Raw genomic sequence first — 24,136 nt, 5'->3', positions numbered from 1 at the left:
AGCCCTAACCTTGAGGGGCTAGGCCCGCGCTGGACTGATTTCCGCCCTGCCAGCTGGCGGGAAAGGCCTTTGGTGCCCCGCCAGCTGGCGCAAAACTGACTTTGCCGCGTGGCGCATGCGCGGGAGCGTCAGCGGCCGCTCACGGCATCCCAGCGCATGCAGAGTGGGGGGGGGTCTCTTTCGCCTCCGCCATAGTGGAGACCATGGCGAAGGCGGAAGGAAAAGAGTGCCCCCACGGCACAGGCCCGCCCGCGGATCAGTGGGCCCCGATCGCGGGCCAGGCCACCGTGGGGGCACCCCCCGGGGCCAAATCGCCCCACGCTCCCCCAGGACCCTGGAGCCCGCCCGCGCCGCCTTGTCCCACCGGTAAGAGAGGTGGTTTGATTCCCGCCGGCGGGACAGGCATTCCAGCAGCGGGACTTCGGCCCATTGCGGCCGGAGAATCGCCGGGGGGGGGGGGGGTGGCCAACCGGCGCGGCGCGATTCCCACCCCCGCCGAATATCCGGTGCCGGAGAATTCGGCAACTGGCGGGGGCGGGATTCGCGCCAGCCTCCGGCGATTCTCCGACCCGGCAGGGGGTCGGAGAATCCCGCCCCTGATTCATGAATGTCCATTCAAAACTTTAAAACTCCCTCAAGGGGCTGGTTTAGCTCACTGGGCTAAATCGCTGGCTTTTAAAGCAGACCAAGGCAGGCCAGCAGCACGGTTCAATTCCCGTACCAGCCTCCCCGAACAGGCGCCGGAATGTGGCGACTAGGGGCTTTTCACAGTAACTTCATTGAAGCCTACTCGTGACAATAAGCGATTTTCATTTTCAAATATTTCATCCCTTATAAACAGACTTAAATTCATGACCCCACATTAAAAACAAGTGCCCTTTTAATAATTTCTTTGAGTTGTCAATCAAATGTGAACTTGGAACTCCCTGCTGTGATAATGATGGGTTGTGCAAGCATTAATAATAGCATTAGGGGTAATGTCAACGAACGGTTATTGTAACTTTTAGAACAAAGGTTTTTTTTTTAACACTCACTGACATGGCAAGGCTTTTTTTAAACGAGATGGGGATTTAAATAATTTCTTAGCATTGCAGTTTTAGAGGCCTTAAACGCCCTTCAAAAGAATCTATGACTATTCTAGCAATTTGTAATTCCCACACCGCAGGTTAAGGCCCATGCTACAGGGGTACTTAAAAAAGACATCAGGAGAACAAAGAGGGACACAAATAAACATGTGGGGGGAAAAAGGAGAATCCCACGGCGCTTTATAAGTATAGTAAGGGCAAGAGAGTAAGCAGGGAAAGAGTAGGGCCGATTAGGGACAAAAGAGACAACTGGTGCGTCGAGCCGTAGGTGAGGTATAAATGAGTATTTTGCATCTGTGTTCACTCTGGAGAAGTACAATGTAGGTATAGAAAGCAGGGAGGGGTACTGTGATATAATTGAACTGATTAGCATTCAGAGGGAGGATGTGTTCGCAGGGTTTAGCAGACATATAAGTGGATAAATCAGTGGGCGACACGGTGGTGCAGTGGTTAGCACTGCTACTTCATGGTACTGAGGACTGGTACGATCCAGGCCTCTTGTGGAGGTCGCACATTCTCCCCGTGTCTGCGTGGGTCTCACCCCCACAACCCAAAGGGTAGGTGAATTGATCATGCTAAATTGCCCCTTGGTTTGAAAAAAAGAATTGGATACTATAAATTTATAAAAGAAAAAGAAGAGCCCATGGGATCCAGGGCAATTTGGCAAATTAGATCCTAAATTAGCTTTGTGACCGGAGGCAGGGGGTGATGGTTGAAGGTTGTTTTTGTGACTGGAAGCCTGTGTCCAGTGGCGTACCTCCGGGATTGTGCTAGGTCCTTTGTTGTTTGTAGTTACATTAATAATCTGGACAGGAATGTGGGATGGCATAAAATTGTGGTATAGTAAATAGCAAGGAGGAAACCCATGGAATACAGGGTAATGAAGATAGGCTGGTCAGTTGGGCAGAACAGTGGCAAATGGAATTTAAACCTGAAATGTATGAGGTATGCATTTTGAGAGGACTAACGAGACAAGGCAGGGAATACACAATGAATGCTAGGAAGTGCAGAGGACCAGAGGGACCTTGGGGTGCATGTCCATAGATCCCTGAAGGCACCAGGACAGTGTGAATGTAAGAAATTATTATGGATTATATTTGTGGCAGTAATGTTATTAAAAACCCTGGAGATTCCCTGGGGTGTAGGTAATTTGAGGGTATGGTGTTTGGTCCGAGCTAAGCAGGTCATGGGACAACTTAGTGGGATACAGATGATGTAATTAATGGGTGGAGTCCGGTCTGTTCGTAGTTTTGCAGTCCGCTAGAAGATTTTAAGTTGGGTTTAAGCCATGGGATTTGAGCCTGACCAGACAGAAGGATTGCCAGGTTGTTCCTGAAAGGGTCTCTCTCTCTCTCCAAAGGTCTGCACAGATGTGCAAGTAACTCTGATTGTTAACTTTATTTATAAGTGGATTTTGAACTGTATTGGGTTGCGTCATTGGAATATAGTGGATAGTAAATTAAAGTTTTTTTTCCTTTTATTTAAGAACTGTTAACTGGAAAGCGATTTCTTGGTTGCTAATGTGGATAATTCTGTGTTTGAATGAAAGTTTGTTTTAACATAAAAGGTCAGAGTCATCACTCCTGGGAAGTATTTTTCTTCACAGTTTTACAAATCGAAAATTGTTTGGGGTTTCTCGTCCGGTATCCTAACAAAAGGTGGGGTCTGGTAACAACAGGTGGTTAGGTTAAGAAGGCATATGGGATATTTGGCTTCTACTAGTTGAGGTGTAGAATATAAGATCAGGGAGGTTATGATGGAGCTGTATAATGTGTTAGTTAGGTCACAGCTGGAGTCCTGTGAGCAGGTCTTGTTGCCACACTATAGGAAGGATGTGATTGCACTAGAGAGGGTTCAGAGGAGATTCACCAGGATGTTGCCTGGGATGGTGGAAGCAGATTCAGTAGTAATTTGAGCTTCCTTCTGATGCCTCATTCCGACTCTGTGTAATGCAATGAGTTTCAGGAGTTTTTGAATCAAATTTCTATTGAAAGACTGCTGTCATTTTCTGACTGGAGAAGAAATGGAAAAAGTTGGATGTAAATTTTCCCCCCTTTTATTCTTTGATGGAATCTGGGCATCGCTGGTAAGGTCAGCATTTGTTGTCCATCCTTAATTGCCCTTTGACAGAATAGCTTGCTAGGCCATTCCGAGTTGAGTCAACCACATTACTGTGGGTCTTGAGCCACATTTGGCTACTTGACTACATTAGTGTAGCATTTTGAGATCCCCCGCAGCCTACAGTTAGGTTACATGTATTGAGAGGTGTCTTGAGGAATATACAGGACGAAAAAGAAAATCTTGAATTTCGTAAACTTAGGAGGTCCTGGGACACTTCACAGCCAATGGTGTAATATAGAAACACTGCGACCAGTGTGCGCACAGCAAGATCCCTCAGCAGTAATTGAGATAATGATCACATAATTTGTTGTTTAGTGATGTTGGTTGAGGATATCTATTGGCCACGACACCAGGAAGATCTCCCCTGGCTTTTCTTTGAAAAATGCTATGACATCGTTTATGCCCACGTATGAGGGCAAATGGGGTAATTATGGCTATCGCATTAATATCAAATCTGTATCAAATTTCTTGACAAGAAATAGAATGCAGAAAAACATTTAGGCCTAATGTAGAATACTGTGACAGCTTAAAGATGAGGAACCCAGCACCCAATTGTTAGTGTAGAAGGAGGCCATTCAGCCCATCGTGTCTGCACCAGTTCTCCAGTGAGCCATTCTCCCGCTGTCTCCCTGTAACCCTGCACATTCTTCCTTTTCAGTCACAGTTTTAACTTCCTTCTAAATGTGTTGATTGAAACTGCCTCAACCACGCATTCTGGCACTGAATTCCAGATCTCAAACCACTTGCTGTGAGAAAAGGATTTTCCTCGTTGCTTTTGCTTCTTTTCCCAATAATGTTAAATATGTGCCCCTTGTTCTTCATCCTTTCACAATAGGGAACTGTCCAGAACTGGGAGTTGATAGACTTTTAAGATTGATGTGTAGCACACATCTCAGTGCCTTCAGTTACAGTGCCCATTCACCTGAGAACACTGATAGTATTTAAGTTCTGATTTTCTACTGTGACTGCACTCAACTGCACCTCATTAAATTAATTATGGCAAAAGAATTGATCAGATTTTCCTCGCCCAGTTTGATAACTCTCTTTAGGAGGAATCATGTTTGTCATGTAAATACATAATGAACTGTGTTCTGCTATTTTGTAAATTCTGCTTTATGATTTCAGTAAATGGTGCTCATTGGAAATAATTGCACCTTTCTGTGGGGGTTGGTTGGTCAATATATATTGGGGATTGCAAGATTTCTCAGTGGATCCACGCAATAGTCCATGCTTGTTAAACAAAAATATGCAGACAATTTTAACTACGGAACAGCATTAATCAATAAATTTGAAAGGAAATAAATGTCACGATGAAGAAAATCTACTAAACATTCTACAGTTTCTACAACTGCACGTGGATTAATTCTATTAAAGAAAGGATAATGGAGTGATTGAACAAATATAATCCGATAAAAGGCTCACTAGTTTGGCTCTCTTTAATTGCAAGATGATATTATAGCCATAGAATCACTCTAGGCCATTTAGTTTATTTATATAGTGGATTTCCCAGAACGGATTAAATGCTGCATTTTTGTCCAAACAAACTCAATGCATGAAGATTGAGAATTAATCCCTGCAGAGATCGGTGAATGAAAATAATGCCGCCGTTGCTTGTTTAGGCCAAAAACGTATTGATTAAAGAACCTCAGACATGACGTACAGTTTGTCAGAGCTCCATTTCCCATATTGCCTCCATCTCTTGTTTTAGAAGCTGCAGTTGTGTTTGTAGCAGGTAACTTGCTGCCTGTAATAGACTTAGTACGTTAATCTAGTATGAGTGCAGCTTAATGTAATCTATCCTGTGATGCAAACTAATTGGGAAAAAGATGTATTTATTTCTTGAGTAATTTGTGGTTTTCAGTAAAATTTGCAGATAAACGCAGTGCTCTTGCACTCTAATTGGGAAGCTGCTAGAAGAGAGTATGGATCAGAGACAAGCTCTGACACTGTCTCATATTCCACAGGGTGTAAAACATAGAAAATACAGCACAGAACAGGCCCTTCGGCCCACGATGTTGTGCCGAACCTTTGTCCTAGATTAATCATAGATTATCATTGAATTTACAGTGCAGAAGGAGGCCATTCGGCCCTTTGAGTCTGCACCGGCTCTTGGAAAGAGCACCCTACCCAAACTCAACACCTTCACCCAACACCAAGGGCAATTTGGACATTAAGGGCAATTTATCATTGGCCAATTCACCTAACCCGCACATCTTTGGATTGTGGGAGGAAACCGGAGCACCCGGAGGAAACCCACGCAGACACGGGGAGGACGTGCAGACTCCGCACAGTCAGTGACCCAAGCCGGAATCGAACCTGGGACCCTGGAGCTGTGAAGCAATTGTGCTATCCACAATGCTACCGTGCTGCCCTTGAGAACAAATAAATCTACACTATATCATTTAACCGTAATCCATGTACCTATCCAATAGCTGCTTGAAGGTCCCTAATGTTTCCGACTCAACTACTTCCACAGGCAGTGCATCTTCCTGTGTTGCTCCTTGTTGGGAGTGTTTTAATAGCTGAATTTAATTTATAGGATTCCAAATATTTGACAGTTTAACAGGTTATTAAGACTTTACTGTTAAAGTAGGCATTCCAGGATTAAATTTAATTGAGGATCGAGTTCTCAGCTGATAAAACAACGGGTTTAGTCGATGAGCCCGAATGCTACATTTTTAAGTAGCTATTTGTTTGGATGGGTAATGATATATATATATAATCTAAGGAGAGTAAAGGGTTAACCAGATGATGTTCATGTATCTCAACATTAGATGGCATCACTGAGTAGTCTTATAAAAGACTACCGGCCGATTCTCCGAGCCCCGCGCCGGAGAATCGCCGCAACTGCGCCACATTGCCCCGACGCCGGCGCGCGATTCTCCGAGGTGCGGAGAAACGGCGCCAGCGTGTTTGGCACGGCGCAGGTCGCGAGCCGCTGTCCATTGCCAGGCCGCTGATTCTCCGGCCCGGATTGGCCGAGCGGAAACGGCAGAGTCCCGCTGGCGGCGTTCACCCCTGGTCGGGGGGCGGCCTGTGGGGCGGGAAAAAGCGCTCTTTCACCGGGGGACGACGACACACACTCCGATGGGGTCTGGCCCACGATCGGGGCTCACCGATCGGCGGGCCGGCCTCCCCACCCCCCCCCTCCCACACCCCCGGGCCTTCTTTGTTCCGTTTCCGGCACCAGAACCCCTGTTGTGTCAGGGCCGGAGGGTTCATGCGCGGGTTGGCGCGGCCCAGCTGCGCATGCACGGGTTGGCGCGGTGCCCATTTGGCGCTGGGAAGGGAGGCAGGAGCGGCGTGAACCGATGGGGGCCAGAATCGGTAGTCCCCACGCCCGTTTCGTGCCATTGTGAAACATAGAACATAGAAAATACAGCACAGAACAGGCCCTTCGGCCCACGATGTTGTGCCGAACCTTTGTCCTAGATTAATCATAGATTATCATTAAATTTATAGTGCAGAAGGAGGCCACCCGGCCCCCCGAGCCCGCACCGGCCCCCGGAAAGAGCACCCCACCCAAACCCAACACCCCCACCCAACACCAAGGGCCATTTTGGACACTAAGGGCAATTTATAATGGCCAATCCACCTAACCTGCACATCTTTGGACTGTGGGAGGAAACCCACACACACACTGGGAAGACGTGCAGACTCCGCACAGACAGTGACCCAAGCCGGAATCGAACCTGGGACCCTGGAGCTGTGAAGCAATTGTGCTATCCACAATGCTACCGTGCTGCCCTTAAGAACAAATAAATCTACACTATATCATTTTACCGTAATCCATGTACCTATCCAATAGCTGCTTGAACGTCCCTAATGTTTCCGACTCAACTACTTCCACAGGCAGTGCATTCCATGCCCCCACTACTCTCTGGGTAAAGAACCTACCTCTGATATCCCTCCTATATCTTCCACATTTCACCTTAAATTTATGTCCCCTTGTAATGGTTTGTTCCACCCGGGGAAAAAGTCTCTGACTGTCTACTCTATCTATTCCCCTGATCATCTTATAAACCTCTATCAAGTCGCCCCTCATCCTTCTCCGTTCTAATGAGAAAAGGCCTAGCACCCTCAACCTTTCCTCGTAAGACCTACTCTCCATTCCAGACAACATCCTGGTAAATCTCCTTTGCACCTTTTCCAAAGCTTCCACATCCTTCCTAAAATGAGGCGACCAGAACTGTACACAGTACTCCAAATGTGGCCTTACCAAAGTTTTGTACAGCTGCATCATCACCTCACGGCTCTTAAATTCAATCCCTCTGTTAATGAATGCGAGCACACCATAGGCCTTCTTCACAGCTCTATCCACTTGAGTGGCAACTTTCAAAGATGTATGAACATAGACCCCAAGATCTCCCTGCTCCTCCACATTGCCAAGAACTCTACCGTTAACCCTGTATTCCGCATTCATATTTGTCCTTCCAAAATGGACAACCTCACACTTTTCAGGGTTAAACTCCATCTGCCACTTCTCAGCCCAGCTCTGCATCCTATCTATGTCTCTTTGCAGCCGGCAACAGCCCTCCTTACTATCCACAACTCCACCAATCTTCGTATCGTCTGCAAATTTACTGACCCACTCTTCAATTCCCTCATCCAAATCATTAATGAAAATCACAAACAGCAGAGGACCCAGAACTGATCCCTGCGGTACGCCACTGGTAACTGGGACCCAGGCTGGATATAAACGTGACGGCGTTCACGATGGCGTGAACATTTAGTCTCTATTTTGGAGAATTGCGCCCCACGTCTCTAAGCATTTTGGGAGAAGCATATGGAGAAGGACAGTGAGAGGTTGAGATAGTGTTAGTTGTATTAGAAATAAATTATAGATTACTGTAGCATAGATTTAATACTGTTTTGTTTTGTTAGCTATTACTTAGTAGAGTGTGCAAACCATTTAAAGTAGTATAAAATAAACTAGCGATGTTTTAAAATCATAGCTTGATGTTCTTTGTAAATACTACGACTTTTAGCTATCATGGAGAACTATACAAGGAGCATCACAATGATCACTCATGCTTAATTAACCAAAAAGGGTAGTTATATGTTGTATTTCAGTCAGTACATGTCACCATCCTCTATCTGCTGTTCCATGTTGTTTACATGGGTTTGTGAGCTTGCCAAAAACCTAAGTAACCAGCCATGGAATTTTGTATTGATTATCTATATTGGGACCTATAATGAAATTCACTGCAACTATAGCCTTGGCTGCCTGGGTTGATGGTATTAAAAAGTTGCAAATTGAAACAAAATTTACACAAAACTGAGTCAAAGTCAAAATAAAGAATTCAAAAACGATTTATATCCCTATCTGTTTAAGTTATTTTTGAAATGCCCCTGTGTTGTGCCATTTTCCTAGTTGGAAGGATAAAGCTGGACATTTATTCCTGACCTCTAACGGTACCACAGCTAGTTGTCAGGATTGCTGAACAAGCAGCCTGAGGTGACCGATGCTTGGATTCTCTTTCTCCTTTTAACTGTAATGTTTTAATTTATACCGTCCTTCTAATAGGAAATGGTATATTAAGATCGCAAATCTGTTTGATTTTATGTGAAACATCACAATAGATTTATTCAGAATTGCTTATCAAAATCCTGGATGAGAACCCGACTATTTACAATTTGTGAAACTGTGAGGAAAGGTTACTGTACCACAGGAGTGATGACGCTGACCAATCAGTATCTTTTTATGTTAAAACAGACTTTAATTTAAACACAGAATTAACCACAATTAACATTTACAACAGTTCTTAATTGAAAGAAGAAACTTTAACCTGCCACTATATTCCAATTAAGAAAATCAATATACTTCAAATACCACTCGTGAATAAAGTTAAGAACAGGTTTTTTTTTAAAACTTACTTTTCTCTGTGCAGGATCTTTGGAGAGGGAGAACATTTCTGGACCAAAACTGAAACACCTTTGTTCAGATGAGTGTTCTAGGACCTATTGGCTTTTCAGACAGACCCGGCTCCTCCATTAACTACATCATCTGTACCCAAAGCACAAGACATTCTTTTGTCTCTTCTTAAAAGATGCCCCTTGACTTATTTAGTCAGGACCAAACACAATACTCCTCATAAATTATCTGCATCCCAGGAGAACTTCAAATGTAAACAATATTCTCTTAGCTTGCTACCTGTAAACAAGTAAATGATTCTCAAGATCTATTATCAGAACACTTCACCTGAAAATCAATGTAGCAGTCATACTAGCTATGCATTGTAAACCAGGCTTAAATAACATTACTGAAGAAACATATACAATATGACTATTTTCTTACATTCATCACACACAGCATTCTTGGCCCCTTTTTTACAGATCCAGCTTTGGGCTGTTGATATTTTTTTAAAAGGTGTACTTTTGTAAGAAAATCTCTTCATCAATAAAACAAATTAACTAGAGAGGATCGAACCATCATTACTTGCCATTCAATGATATTATCATCGCCATATGCCCTACTATCAACATCCTGGGGGTTACTATTGACCACCAGAACTGAACTGGACTAGCCATATAAATACTGTGGCTGGAAGGTCCAAGGCGAGAATTCCTAGCCAGAGTAATTCGCCTCCTGACTCTACAACGCCTGTCCATCATCTACAAGGCCCAAGTCAGGAGTGTGATGAAATACTCTCCACTTTGACGGATGAATGCAGCTCCAACAACACCCGAAGCTCAACACCATCCAGGACAAAAGAGCCACTTGATTTCTACCCCTTCCACAAATATTCAATCCCTCCGCCACCGATGAACAGTGGCAGCCGAGTGTGGTGGACAACATGCGGCCTATCGGGCTTCTGCGTGCGGCCCACAAGACATTTTATTGATTGTTGCTCATGCACAGGGTTGCCACGTCCTGCTGGTTTCCATCCGCGTAGCTGTTTTCCTACTGGTATAACTGAAGTGATGCGCTTGTTAACCAAGGGCATGTGAAGTAAGGTGCTTGCTGATTACACATAACGTTGACTGAGAGCCATTCGCTCCATCTGAATCCAATCGAGCATAAATATTTCCTTTGTTTTTGCCACTTGAAGGTGATGCTGGTTTTATGACTGATAAAGCATTTTCTATAACTTGTTTTGAAATATTTGGCATGTATAAAATGTATTCGATCTTATTTGAGGGTCATAGTTAATCAATATGCTTGATGGAAATCTTGAGGCCCATTGAGATGAAGGAGGATCACTCATGCGGCTTACTCACTAGCCTAGGTTGCCCATCACTGATCTACAAGATGCACTGCAGGAACTCACCAAGGTTCCTTAGGCAGCATCTTCCAAATCCACAAAAGTGACCATTACCATCTAAAAGGACAAGGGCAGCAGATACCTGGGGGCACCACCATCTGGAGGTTCCCCACCAATTCACTCAGCATCCTGACTTGGAAATGTATCGCCATTCCTTCACTGTTGCTGGGTGAAAATCCTGGAATTCCCTCCCGAACAGCACTGAGTGTACCTACTACATGGGGACTGCAGCGGTTCAAGAAGGCATCCCACCATCATCTTCTCAAGAACAATTAGGGATGGGCAATAAATGCTGGCCGAGCCAGTGATGCCCACATGCTGTAAATTAGGATGCTGTTCCAATACAATGAGAATGATTCAAAACTGTGAGCATTAGATAATGAATGCCTTGGATGTCAATGGTCTTGCATGAGCATTCCAATGAGATGAAAGTACTTTTTCTGTACTGAAATTTGTTGAAGATTTTATTAATTGATGGCAGGTTTAATTCTAGTTTCATTTTCACTTCAATGAATTACTGCATTTCTAGATCATGATAATCATATCCCACAATCACAAAATTATCATAATTGGCCAGACCTGTCAAAAAGTCAATTGAACAAAATTTAAAATGTGCATTTAGTAAATAGAAACTTGTTTTAAATCTGTTCTTGTTTTCTGAATCCTGTCCCAGCTGGATTCTCGGCTTGACAGCCCTGGGAATACAAGGGAGCGGAATATAGAGTTCACCTTTGATTACTGTTACTGGTCAGTGGATTCTGACTCTTCCAACTTTGCACCTCAGGAACTGGTGAGTTTTGAGTACTGTTATCCAATGCCTTTATTATTCATTGCAACCTCTTTTTTTTAAGTGGTGTTGTCAACTGTTTTAAGATACAATTGTGATTGGTCGATATGCAGACTGTTGAAAGAACTCCACCAAATGTAGCTGCAGAGATAAACTTTTATTTGGTAAACTGGTGCACAATTGCACTGAATGCAGATCTACAATGTTTGCACTCATCCATTGAAATGAACACCGGGTATGGAACCTTGCTGTGTAAATTCAGACTTTGGTCCAGTATTCTGCAGAAGGGACAGCTGACTTTGGTAGAGCAACTAAAAATTATATGTGCTGGAATCTTTGAATGACCATCTTTCTGATTCGGAAGTCTGAGTCCTACCAGTGCCGCCAAGCTGACACAAGTGTGGTACATTGTTCTTTAGTGGTCTTCTCATTTGAATTATCCATTGTTGCTCTTTTTAGCCTTAGTCTATTTGCTCTGATTACGTCACCTTTGCTCACGAGTCGCCAGGTATCTTTATGATACCGCCACGTGGTTCAAGTTCAGGTTATGATTAATAATACAGCACACCGCTTAGTAAGGATTAAAACAATGGTCATTTATTATATACAACAAGCAATATTAATACACTAATACTACTATCTATATAATAAACCTATCACTACTGGCCAATACTTAACTTAGGAAGAGCCCACCAGGTCAGGGAAACGAATGGCTTGTCCAATCAGATCTGGCCCGCGGGATTCCCACCGGATAGCGATCGCTGGATTCAAACTTACAGTTGCCGGTTGCTGGTCTTGCGAAGGTCTCGAGCAGGTGAAGAGGAGAGAGAGAGAGATCTGAACTTGGCCCCTCACTTTTATCGGGCCCAGGGGCTTCCCGTCTCCCGGGGCGGCCCTTGACCCTGAGTCCCAAGTGATTGGATTTGTCCCCAATCCCTGGGGTCGATGTGTCCAATGGTGAGGCGACTCCTCGATCGGGGGGTGGTCGTTCACCTGTCTTTGTTTCGGCCACTGCAGGCGCCGACAGGTCTGGCCCGGTATTCAATTGCTAATATGTTGCAATTGTTCCCGGGGATAGCCGATTTAACTGCAGATGTCTGGATAGATGGGCTGCTAACAGTCCTGAATGTAACTGCAAATATCTGGGTTGATGGGCTGTTGATAGCCCTGAGTATCGATCTGGGCCAACTTCCCCAGAGCCGAATATGCAATAATGTCTGCAGCTGCCTGCTTGTGTCTTGTTAGCTGCTTTTCCCAGCAGCCTTTCGGGTTAGCCATTTCAAACTGGGTTTTGGCCAGATTAATCGGGACGCAGCCATTTTATGTGGCTACACCATTCACTCCCAAAGCTGTCTCTGAAATGGGTTTCCTTCAGACATTCAATTATTACGTCTAAAACAACAATAAGGTTTGAGCTTCTAAATATATTTTGTAGCTTTTCTGCATTTATTCTACTATAGCTAATTCTCCGCTGTTATTTTTTTAAATTGCAAGTTGATAAGGTATTGTGCCAATGGAGGGTGAAATTGATTGTAATGAAGCAGCAAGTCAATTGATAAATACAATTGAGTTGGGTGCAAAACAGACTTGATTTGCTGAGAGCTTGTTCTGTATTGCTGCCACAGATTGGTTTCACGCCCATTAATTGCTGATGTGTGTGTATAATATGTATATAATTAATAGCCCTCAGTGAATTGAGGTTGTAATTGAATCAGCTTTGTGGGGTAGGCAGATGATATTGTAAACCACAAGAGCAAAGCTAGATTAGTTTATGTTTGCCATCTTAGAAAGAAATATATTACTCCTTATCACAGGTATAACGTTTCAAATTTCCCTTTTGATATTTTCTCCTCTTTGTGGCAGTTCAGGTCCAGTATTACTACATGAAATGCGGTAAAGTTTGTCACTCATTTATATGATGTTGCTCCTGAAGAATATATAGTTTATTTTCTTCTAGTGATTCAGGTGAAGATTAATTTAGCTCGGATGTGCAGTTTATTGTGCTTGACAGCATATTTTTCACCTCCAGTTAACATTCTCTGTAAAACGTGAACATAAATAGTGTAGATCAGATAAACTGTTTCCAGCGACGGGAAAGTAACCAGACCACACCGATTAAGGAAATTTTCAAAAACAAAACCCAAGATGATCAATATCCTGGGGGTTACCATTGATCAGAAACTACACTGGACTAGCCACATTAATACTGTGGCTACCCGGGCAGTTTGAAGGCTAGGAATCCTACAACGAGTAACTGGAGTGCGGTATCTGAAGTAATAGTAAGGGCAGCACAGAAGCACAGTGGTTAGCTCAGTTGCTTCACCACTCCAGGGTCCCAGGTTCGATTCCCGGCGTGGGACAGTGTCTGTGCGGAGTCTGCGTGGGTTTCCTCCGGGTGCTCCGGTTTCCTCCCACAGTCCAAAGATGTGCAGGTTAGGTGGATTGGCCATGCTATATTGCCCTTGGGTTAGGTGGGGTTACTGGGTTACGGGGATGTGTAGGGTGCTCTTTCCAGGAGCCGGTGCAGACTCGACGGGCCGAATGGCCTCTTTCTGCATTGTAAATTCTATGATTCACATGAGAATTCGATAAATACTTGAACAGGGGAAAAAAAAATCCAGGGTTCTGGGGAAAGAGCAGTTAAGTGGGGCTAATTGGATCGTATTTCACAAGAGCTGGAAATGGGTTGAATAGTCGCTGTACCGATGATCGTAATATACACGGTAGCAGTCAATCGTCTACATCTATCAAACATTATTGAGTACTTAAATGTGGAAATCTTTGTAATTTCTTTTCAGTTGAGCAAAACTCGAGCATGTTTTCAATTTTGTTTCCAAACCCTGGCAATTCCATAAACACAGAACTCAAATAATGCTAGTTAATTCATTAATACTAAGGAACATCCTCCTCACAGAAAGCAGCAGCAACTCGTCTTGGACAATAAACCTTCACACAATGCAACTGCTTGGTATGCACCTGAAAGTTTCTTTTGAGGAAAAGGGAAAATCTTTAAAAGTTGCATTTTGGTAGCTTATTTGTTTGTATACAACATTTCCAAGGGAAAGACAAAAATTCAATGTGTATAACTTTTAACTGCAACTGTCAGAAACCATGATCTCATCTTTAATATTTTCTGTCTCTATTTTCTGTCTCAATTTGTGCACAATCATGGGAAAATACATGTTTATATTGCCAACCTCATGGACCATGTTCCAAGTACAAGCCCAGTGAAACAAAAGCCATTTTTACTTTCAGATTACTGATAAGACATATTAATTGAGCTACTGTCAGCTTAAAAAGTTGATGGTTGCCTATACATTCTGAACTTAGATTTTCCCCAGTACTTTTCCAACTGTGTGCTGTAAACAGTTCCTTCATTCATGGTTCCCCTTTTCCTGAAATCTATGTGGTTTAAATGCATTCACAAAATACTGTTCGATTCACCCACATCATCTTACACCTTTGTTGTGCCTTGCAGTGTGGGATTTGGCCCTTCACCCAGATTTCTGTTTTGGAAAAGCTGCGTTCATTTTTTTCATTATTGGTGCCAGCAGACACTCATTACTAAGCCAGCGTTCATCAGATGGAAAACAACCATATATTCAAAGACCTTGGGCGTCATTCTCCGACCCCCCACCGGGTCGGAGAATGGCCGTTGGCCGCCGTGAATCCCGCCCCTGCCGGTTGCCGAAGTCTCCGGTACCGGATATTCGGCGGGGGCGGGAATCGGGCCGCGCCAGTTGGCGGGCCCCCCCGCTGGATTCTCCGGCCCGAATGGGCCGAAGTCCTGCCGATAAATTGCCTGTCCCGCCGGCGTAAATTAGAGTACCTATTTACCGGCGGGACAAGGCGGCGTGGGCGGGCTCCGGGGTCATGGGGGGGGTGGCGCGGGGGCGATCTGACCCCAGGGGGTGCCCCCACGGTGGCCTGGCCCGCGATCGGGGCCCACCAATCCGCGGGCGGGCCTGTGCCGTGGGGGCACTCTTTCCCTTCCGCCTCCGCAACGGTCTCCACCAAGGCGGAGGCGGAAGAGACTCTCCCCACTGTGCATGCGCGGGAAACTGTCAGCGGCCGCTGACGCTCCCGCGCATGCGCCGCCCCGACATGTCATTTCCGCGCCAGCTGGCGGGGCAACAAAGGCCGTTTCCGCCAGCTGGCGGGGCGGAAATCCCTCTGGCGCCGGCCTAGCCCCTCAATGTTGGGGCTCGGCCCCCAAAGATGCGGAGCATTCCGCACCTTTGGGGCGGCGTGATGCCCGTCTGATTGGCGCCGTTTTGGGCGCCAGTCGGCGGACATCGCGCCGTTTGGGGAGAATTTCGCCAATTTCTGTATGGTGAACTGGCCTCTGGGTCTTGAGTCTTGGGTGTCCATATCTCTGCTACAAGGACACCTGTAAGGGAGATGTGAAGATGGCGGACATTGACACGAACAACTGGGACACCGTCATACTAGAGGCTGACTGTTTGGAAGGGCATTGGAAGAGGTGAGCAGAAATGAAAAGCTCAGCTGGCCATGAAGAGGGTCCTGGGAAAACCAAGACCAGCAAATCATGCCCACTGTCTTCCCCTTCAGCAAATGCGGCAGACACTGCCATGCTAGAGTGGAGCTCCTGAGTCATACCAGGCAATGCTTAATACAGAGTTTACCATGAGGCAAACTATCATTTCAGGAGACTGACACCTGTCACAGTGCTGCCAACATTGTTCCACTGGATTAAGTGTCTTACAAGTGTGGAAATATGAATAATGTCAATGGCCTTTATCTGATAAGTATGGATAAATTCGTAACACATCTTCGTACATTTACTTGTTATTCTTATGAAAGCACAAACATGTTTGATATATCTTTTTACAGAAGGTATTATATAACAAGTTGTATTAATCTTCCTGTGGTTTTCAGCAAAGCAATGACAAGTCTGAGCTTGTTGACTGCTATCATTTGCCGACTGTGAGGCATGCTCGAAACCCTTGGAGGTCCACTACAGATTAATGGCGTTGATATTTCTCTTGAGTGTCAGAAATAAAGAAGGGCTTTGACTTAATCAATTTAAATATTATGCGTTAGATGTTTTAGCAGCACAACGAGCATTTAATACTGAAAAGTATCCCAAGGTTTATAATGGAATTTTATGTATTTCACTGTAGAATTGAAAGGAGTAATATTGAGTCTTGTTTTCCAGGAAGATCCAACGATTTCTTTATGTGCAATTTTGAGTGTTGTAAAGGTAAATATGAAATGGGGATTTGGTCCACCACATATGTTTATTTTGAAACAAAGGAAGGTTAAGGGCTCCATTACAGGTAATCATAATGTTTCTACCCCACAGCTAATTTGAAACCAGAATCTGCGTGCAGTCAGCATAATGAGATAATATTCCCTGTCTGTTAGTGCAGTGCAATAGGATAATGTTCTGCACAAGGACCGTCAACACTTTGTGATAAGTTTGTTATTTAGCAGCAAATGGCACACTTTCTTTGGTTTCTCTACTGTTTGTGAGAGGTTTTGCTACAGAAAATAGAAATATAATTGTCTTGATTATAATGACTTGGATGGCTTTTGTGTTTTTATTTTCCTGCTTTGGAGATTAGAGCTTTAGCCAAGGTAGCAACCGTTTTCCATGCAATGCTTGGAAATTACAACACCAAAACAAGTAATTCCTCAAGCTAGTACCAGTTCAAGTGGGTGCCCTAAAGAACCTATGCTAAAATGCACTTAAATTGCCATTTGTGATTGCTGTACAATGCAGACTATAAATTAAATATATTGCTTCAGTTTAAAAAGAAAGGGACGTTTTCTTCCCTTTCTGTCTTTCCTGAAGGCTTTTTTTCTCCTAAGTGTAGAACATTGTCTTTGCAAGACACACACAGCACCCTATCCATTTGGTTTTTATTCATGTGTGAATCTCAATGGGTGTTGATGGGCTCTTCCATCATGCCCAAATCTACTGGAAATCTGATGTCCATGTGGCATATTTAGCAAGAGTCTCTGGAGGAGGGGGCTTTGATCTATTCATCCCTTCCTAACCCAGGACAGCAACGCCAATTGTATCTCGCACTCATCCCTGCACAGGCAGAAATAATCTAACTCTGGACAGGCCAACCTTTGAGGACCACAGCAAGAATATTTTTGGCCGCCCTGAGTCAGAAAACCAATTTTTAAAAACAAATTGTTTTTATTCAAGATTTTCTTAAACAAAAATTTTACATAACCAATAACAAAAAGGAGAAAAAACTGAATTAGGCTAAGCCTGGCACAAGATGAGGCGGAATTAACCCTGCCTAGGGCATCAGCCCACAGGCCCTCATCCAGCTCCTCGTCCAGCTCCTCCTTCCACTTCCCCTTCAGCTCCTCCGCCGAGACTTCCTGTGCCTCCTGCACTTCTTGGTATATGTCCGACACCTTGCCCCCGCCTACCCAGATGTCAGAGACCACCCTGTCCTGTATCCTGCAGGGGGGTAGTAGCGGGAATGCCACCACCTGTTTCTTCAGAAAAGCGTGGACTTGGAGGTATCTAAAGGCAGTCCCCGGGGGCAGACTAAATTTCTCCTCTAGCGCCTTCAGGCTAGGAAAAGTGCCATCTATAAACAGGTCCCCCATCCTTTTGATACCCGCCCTATGCCAACTTTGAAACCCTCCATCTATCTTGCCCGGAACAAATCTATGATTATGCCGTATCGGGGTCCAGACTGAGGCCCCTCCCTCCCTCCTGTGCCTTCTCCACTGACCCCAGATCCTCAGTACCGCCGTCACCACCGGGCTTGTGGTGTACCGTGCCGGCGAAAACGGCAGCGGTGCCGTTATCAGTGCCCCAAAGCTGGTGTCCTCGCTTGACGCCGCCTCTAGCCGCTTCCATGCCGCCCCCTCGTCCATTGCCCATTTCCTAATCATCGCTATATTAGCCGCCCAGTAATAACTGCAGAGGTTCGGCAGAGCCAGCCCTCTCCCGCCCCCCCCCCGGCTGCGCTCTAAGAACAGCCCCCCCCCCGGCTGCGCTCTAAGAACAGCCTTTTAACTCGCGGGATCTTGTTTGCCCACACAAATCGCGTGATAATCCTGTTGACCCGCTTGAAGAAGGATTTGGGGATGAAAATGGGAAGGCGCTGGAAGACTAACAGAAACCTGGGAAGGACCGTCATTTTCACGGACTGCACCCTACCCGCCAGGGAAAGTGGGAGCATGTCTCACCTTTCGAAGTCTCCCTCCATCTACTCTACCAGCCGAGATAGATTGAGCTTGTGTAGGGCATTCCAATTCCTAGCCACCTGTATACCCAGGTACTGAAAGCTCCTCTCCACCCTCTTGAGCGGGAGCTCCCCAGTCTCTCCTCCTGGCCCCTCGCATGGATCACAAATAGCTCACTTTTCCCCACGTTCAACTTGTACCCCGAGAAACTCCCGAAGTCCTTTAGGATCCGCATGACCTCCCCCATCACCTCTAGCGGGACCAAAATATACAGGAGCAGGCCGCCTGCGTAGAGCGAAACACGATGCTCCTCCCACCCCCGAACCAGCCCCCTCCAGTTTCTTGACGTCCTCAACGCCATGGCCAACGGCTCAATTGCCAGGGCAAATAGCAGCGGGTACAGGGGGCACCCCGCCTCATCCCTCGGTGCAGCCGAAAATACTCCGACCTCAGTCGGTTCGTGGACACACTTGCTACGGGGGCCTGGTACAGTAGTTTGACCCACCCTATGTATTCCTCCCCAAATCCAAATCTACTTAACCCTTCCGACAGGTGCTCCCACTCCACCCGATCAAAGGCTTTCTCCACATCCATTGCAGCCACTAATTCTGCGTCCCCTCCTTCTGAGGGCATCATAATAATGTTTAGGAGCCTCCGCACGTTTGTGTTCAATTGCCTGCCCTTGGCGAACCCTGTCTGATCCTTGTCAATCACCCCCGGGACATAGTCCTCTATTCTGATGGCCAAGATCTTAGACTACAGTTTGGCGTCTACATTTAGGAGCGATATTGGCCTGTAGGACCCACACTGCAACGGATCATTGTCGCGCTTAAGGATGAGTGAGATCAAAGCCCACGACATCGACGGGGGGAGGGCTCCCCTCTCCTTGGTCTCGTTAAAGGTTCTTAGCAGGACTGGGCTCAGCAGCTCCGCAAATTTCTTGTAAAATTCTACGGGGTAACCGTCCGGTCCCGGGGCCTTGCCCGACTGCATATTCTCCAAGCACTTAACTATCTCCTCCAACTCAATCGGTGCCCCCAATCCCTCCACCAGCTCCTCGTCCACCCTTGGGTACCTCAATCGGTCCATAAATTGCTTCATCCCTTCCCTCCCCTCTGGGGGCTCTGACTCATACAGCTTGTAGTAGAACTCCTTGAAGACTTCGTTGATCTCTTCCGGGCTCAGGACCATGTTACCCCCCCTTATCTCTAACTCTCCCAATTTCCCTGGCCGCCTCCCTCCTTCGAAGTTGGTGTGCCTACTCGCCTACTCACTTTCTCCCCATACTCGTATACTGCCCCTTTCACCTTCCTCAGCTGTGCCTCTGCTTTCCCTGTGGTCAGCAGGTCAAACTCCGCCTGCAGACTCCGGCGCTCCTTTAGCAGCCCCTCCTCGGGGGGGGGGGGGTCTCCGTGTACCTCCTGCCTACCCTGAGTATTTCTCCCACTAACCTCTCCCTCTCCGCCCTATCCTTCTTCTCTCTGTAGGAGCTGATGGAGATTAACTCCCCTCTGATAACTGCCTTCAAGGCCGCCAAGACCGTAGTCACTGTTACCCCTCCCGTATCGTTTGTTGTCACATAGTTTTGGATGCTCCTCCTAATCTGCCCACAGACCTCCTCGTCCACCAACAGTCCCACGTCCAATCTCCAGAGAGGGCGCTGCCCTCTCTCCGCCCCCAACCTCAAGTCCACCCAGTGCGGAGCATGGTCCGAGACCGCAATGGCCGAGTACTCTTACCCCCTCCACCCCTGGGATTAGCGCCCTGCTCAACACGAAAAAATCAATCCGAGAGTACACTTTATGCACGTGGGAGAAGAAAGAGAACTCCTTCGCCCTTGGCCGAGCGAATCTCCACGGATCCACTCCCCCCATCTGGTCCATCAAACCCCTCAGGACCTTTGACACTGCTGGCCTCCTCCCCGACCTGGACTTAGACCGGTCCAGAGCCGGGTTCAGGACTGTGTTGAAGTTTCCCCCCCGCCCTTTATCAAATTGCTTGACTCCAAGTCCGGTATTTTACTCAGCATGCGCTTCATTAATTCCACGTCATCCCAATTCGGGACATAAACGTTCACTAGCACCACCCGGGCCCCCTGTAGCTTACCACTCACCATAATGTACCTGCCCCCTTTGTCCGCCACAATACTTCCCGCCTCAAATGCCACTCGTTAGAAAACCAATATTTGCGACACTGATGCTGCTTCCAGTGCCAATGTCTGAAAACCGTTTACAACATTACACACTGCCTCTTCACCAATGCCTATTCAAGAAGGAATTATTGGGCTTGGTGCTCAGGTTCACCAAAACAATACTGAGCTAAAAGTGGCAAATTATGAGGACAGGTTGCATTGACTAGGTTTGTAGTCCTTTGAATAGAGAAGGTATGAACTAATTGAAGTGTTTAAGGTGAGTAAAGGATTTTATAAGGTAGGTAGAACTATTTACTTGAGTGGGATGTGTCCCGACAAGAGGTCATAACATAAGGTTCAAGGATGATGTTGAGAAGCATTTCTGGAATGCTGAACCCCAAACTTCTGTAGAGGCTGGGGGGTTTCAATTAAAAATTCCAAAGTAAGAGTGATAGTTTCTGAAGCAAGATTTTATTAATTTATTTGTTCATGGAATGTGAGCGTTGCTAGTAAAACCAGCATTTATTGCCCATCCCTCATTGTCCTTGAGTTGCCTTCTTGAACTGCTGCAGCCCGTGATGTAGGAATACCCATAGAACTGTTAGGAAGGAAGTTCCAGGACTTTGACCCAAACGCAGTGAAGGAATGGCGATATACTTCAAAGTCAGAATGTAAAATCTTTTATTATTGTCACAAGTAGGTTTACATTAACACTGCAATGAGTTACTGTGAAAAGTCCCTCGTCGCCACATTCCAGTGCCTGTTCGGGAACACAGAGGGAGAATTCAGAATGTCCAATTCACCTAACAAGCATGTCTTTAGGGACTTGTGGGAGGAAACTGGAGCACCCGGAGAAAACCCACGCAGACACGGGGAGAACATGCAAACTCCGCACAGACAGTGACCCAAGGCGGGAATCGAATCTGGGACCCTGGCGATGTGAAGCAACAGTGCTAACCATTGTGCTACCATGCTGCCCACATTGTGTGGTTTGGAGGGCAACTTGAGGACAAAGAAAGAGGAAGAAAGGTGAAAGACTAAGAAAATGTAAAATCGAAGTCCTGACCTGAGACAAACTCCCAACAGAAGCTGAAGAAGCTGTGAAAATTGGCCAGAAATTGTTCTAGAGAAAGGATCCTGGAAGCTGAAGGCAGAGATTTTTTTACTGCAGCACAAGACTCTTGAATTTGCCTTGGAAGTCCAGTTTCAGAGTCCACAGTGCCTGCAAGGGTGAACTAAGTTCTAGGTTGGAGCTAGTCCTGGACACTCTTTCACAAATCCAGTCTCAAAAGCACCATTGAATGAAACCCAATTCCTGACTTGGACATGGAGTTTATAAATTTTATACGGCCATGAAGGAGTCCACTCTGAGTAATACAAAGAAAGTTTGTTTATTTACAATAACTATTATATGCATCACATGGTAGATCCCAACTGAGTCTGCCTTCCCGGTGCCTAACTGGCCGACTTTATATACCATCCAATTAGACTGTTTCTGCAAGATTTGTGAGGATGTTAATTATTCCCAACCGGTCAGATACTTGTGGGTGGTGACACGGTGGTGACATAGTGGCGCAGAGATTAGCACTGCTGTCGAGATTAGCATTGCGCCGAGGACCTGGGTTTGATCCTGGTCCTGGGTCACTGTCCGTGTGGAGTTTGCACATTCTCCCCGTGTCTTCTTTGGTCTCACCCCCACAACCCAAAGATGTGCAGGGTAGGTGGATTGCTCCTTAATTGGAACTTTTTTTAAAAAAAGGATACCTTGTGGGTTATATCATCTCTTTCTCTTCCCCCCCCCCCCCCCCCCCCCCAAAGTCTGAAGAATTCTCCGCCGTTGGTGGGGAAGGAGGGTGCTGTACTCTCTTCGTCTGGTTGGATGTCACGCCCTGGGGGTGCTGGATCATGTGAACCTGCAACGTCGCGCTGGCTGCTCCACTGGGGGCTGCTGTACTGTTGACTCCCCATACACCATTCGCCTTCAAAAACCCAAGAACCACTCATTGAAGTATTAAATGCCTTTGACAAATATTTTAATCTTCAAGTGGAAGAGCCTGCAGAGCTTATAAAAAGACATAGAAAACGCCCAGAAATGTGATGAAAGCGGAAACAAAGTACCCAAATAAACCACACTCTGTGTCAGAGAGACACAGGACCTTTGGGCAACCCCAGACAGGAGTCCCAAATTAATTTAGTTTACAAGACCTAGACATGTGTCTGCAACTGTACCAGCAGCTGGTAGCGAAAGGCAAGGAAAGAAAAACCCGTGACAGGTGGAGCAAGTAAAAGCAGAAGAAAAATTAGAGAATATTGGTATCAAAGTTGAAATGGAAGATTCGGTGTGCAAGATTTAAGCTAAATAAATACCTTTGAACAGATGAGAAACTGAAGTTTTCAATGAACCAAACTGTTTGACATATGAGCAAACAAATTTCAGAAATGACACAAAGGTGCCAAGAGGAAATAACTACCCTCCATTTCATGGTTGGGAAAGCAAAGCAAAAGTTGTGATAACTCAACCAGCTGTACAGACAGGCTTAACCGCAGGTAGAAAAGCTACTCAAAGCAGTGAAAACCTCTTTGAAGAACCAATATGTGCCTAGAGGCCCACAAGGAGTAAAAAAAAAAAGAGTTGAACACTAGATCATAGAATAGAATTTACAGTGCAGAAGGAGGCCATTCGGCCCGTCGGGTCTGCACCGGCTCCTGGAAAGAGCACCCTACCCAAGGTCAACACCCCCACCCTATCCCCACTACTTCTGAAAAAGCTGCGTTGGATGTATCAGTAGTGATAAAACAATACACTGAAAAGCAGAGTGAAAGGTCAAGAGCTGGCTAAGAAATAAAACCATTGAAGAACATCTAATTGCCCTTCAAGATCAGATTAAAAATGAGGACACAACCCTTCAACAATAGATGAAATAAAGAATATTGTCAGTGACAAAACAGCAGATCAAGCTCCATGAGATCCTGGGGAATTGCAAGAAAACTCACAACAAAGTAATTGAACGATGCAACAAAACAGAAAACATGTTGAAGGACCTTTACACACTGCAAGGATCCCTCAACTCCAAGTTTGTGCCTCTGAAACACTACAAAGTGAAATAAAATGAATATAACGTCACTGAAAGAAATGACAGACCATTTTTCAGGGAAGTCTCAGGAAGCCAAGAGGTCCAAGAAAAACGCAACAGTCCTAAAGAAACAGTTACACATTTGGAGGAAACCTTGGGAAAACGTTACATTTGCAAAGAGATATGTAGAGATGAAAATCAAGAACCTAGAAATCAAGCAAAGGTAGAGGTTTGAATTCAAGGAGTGTGAGATGTTTCAAAACAATTGGAAGAAGTGCAATTAGAGATGGTGAGCTTGAAGGGTGGCCCAGAGGAATTATACTTTGTAAGGAAAAACTGATCAATGTTGAGAATCATCTTTTGCATACAAAAGATTAGTTTGATAGATGTAATGGAGCTGAGACCTCATATTTTACTGAAAAATATATAAAATATAATATATATCAACTTGCTAAAATTTTAACAACTGGACAAGGACTTTAAGAAGGCTA

General features: G+C 45.5%; 1 protein-coding gene across 1 annotated transcript in view; it reads left to right on the top strand.

Moving 5' to 3' along the window:
- The window catches only part of stard9 (StAR-related lipid transfer (START) domain containing 9), a 388,283-nt gene that overhangs the window by 28,549 nt on the left and 335,598 nt on the right, over positions 1 to 24,136 (top strand). The window contains exon 3 of the mRNA XM_072487657.1: positions 11,145 to 11,261. Coding sequence (XP_072343758.1) covers positions 11,145 to 11,261 — 117 coding nt within the window. The remainder of the gene's footprint in view (positions 1 to 11,144; positions 11,262 to 24,136) is intronic.

Source organism: Scyliorhinus torazame, chromosome 2 (assembly GCF_047496885.1).
Source record: "Scyliorhinus torazame isolate Kashiwa2021f chromosome 2, sScyTor2.1, whole genome shotgun sequence".
In the NCBI taxonomy this organism is placed as follows: Eukaryota; Metazoa; Chordata; class Chondrichthyes; order Carcharhiniformes; family Scyliorhinidae; genus Scyliorhinus; species Scyliorhinus torazame.
Note: the sequence above shows the minus strand (reverse complement) of the source record. Positions and strands in the feature narration are given on the sequence as shown.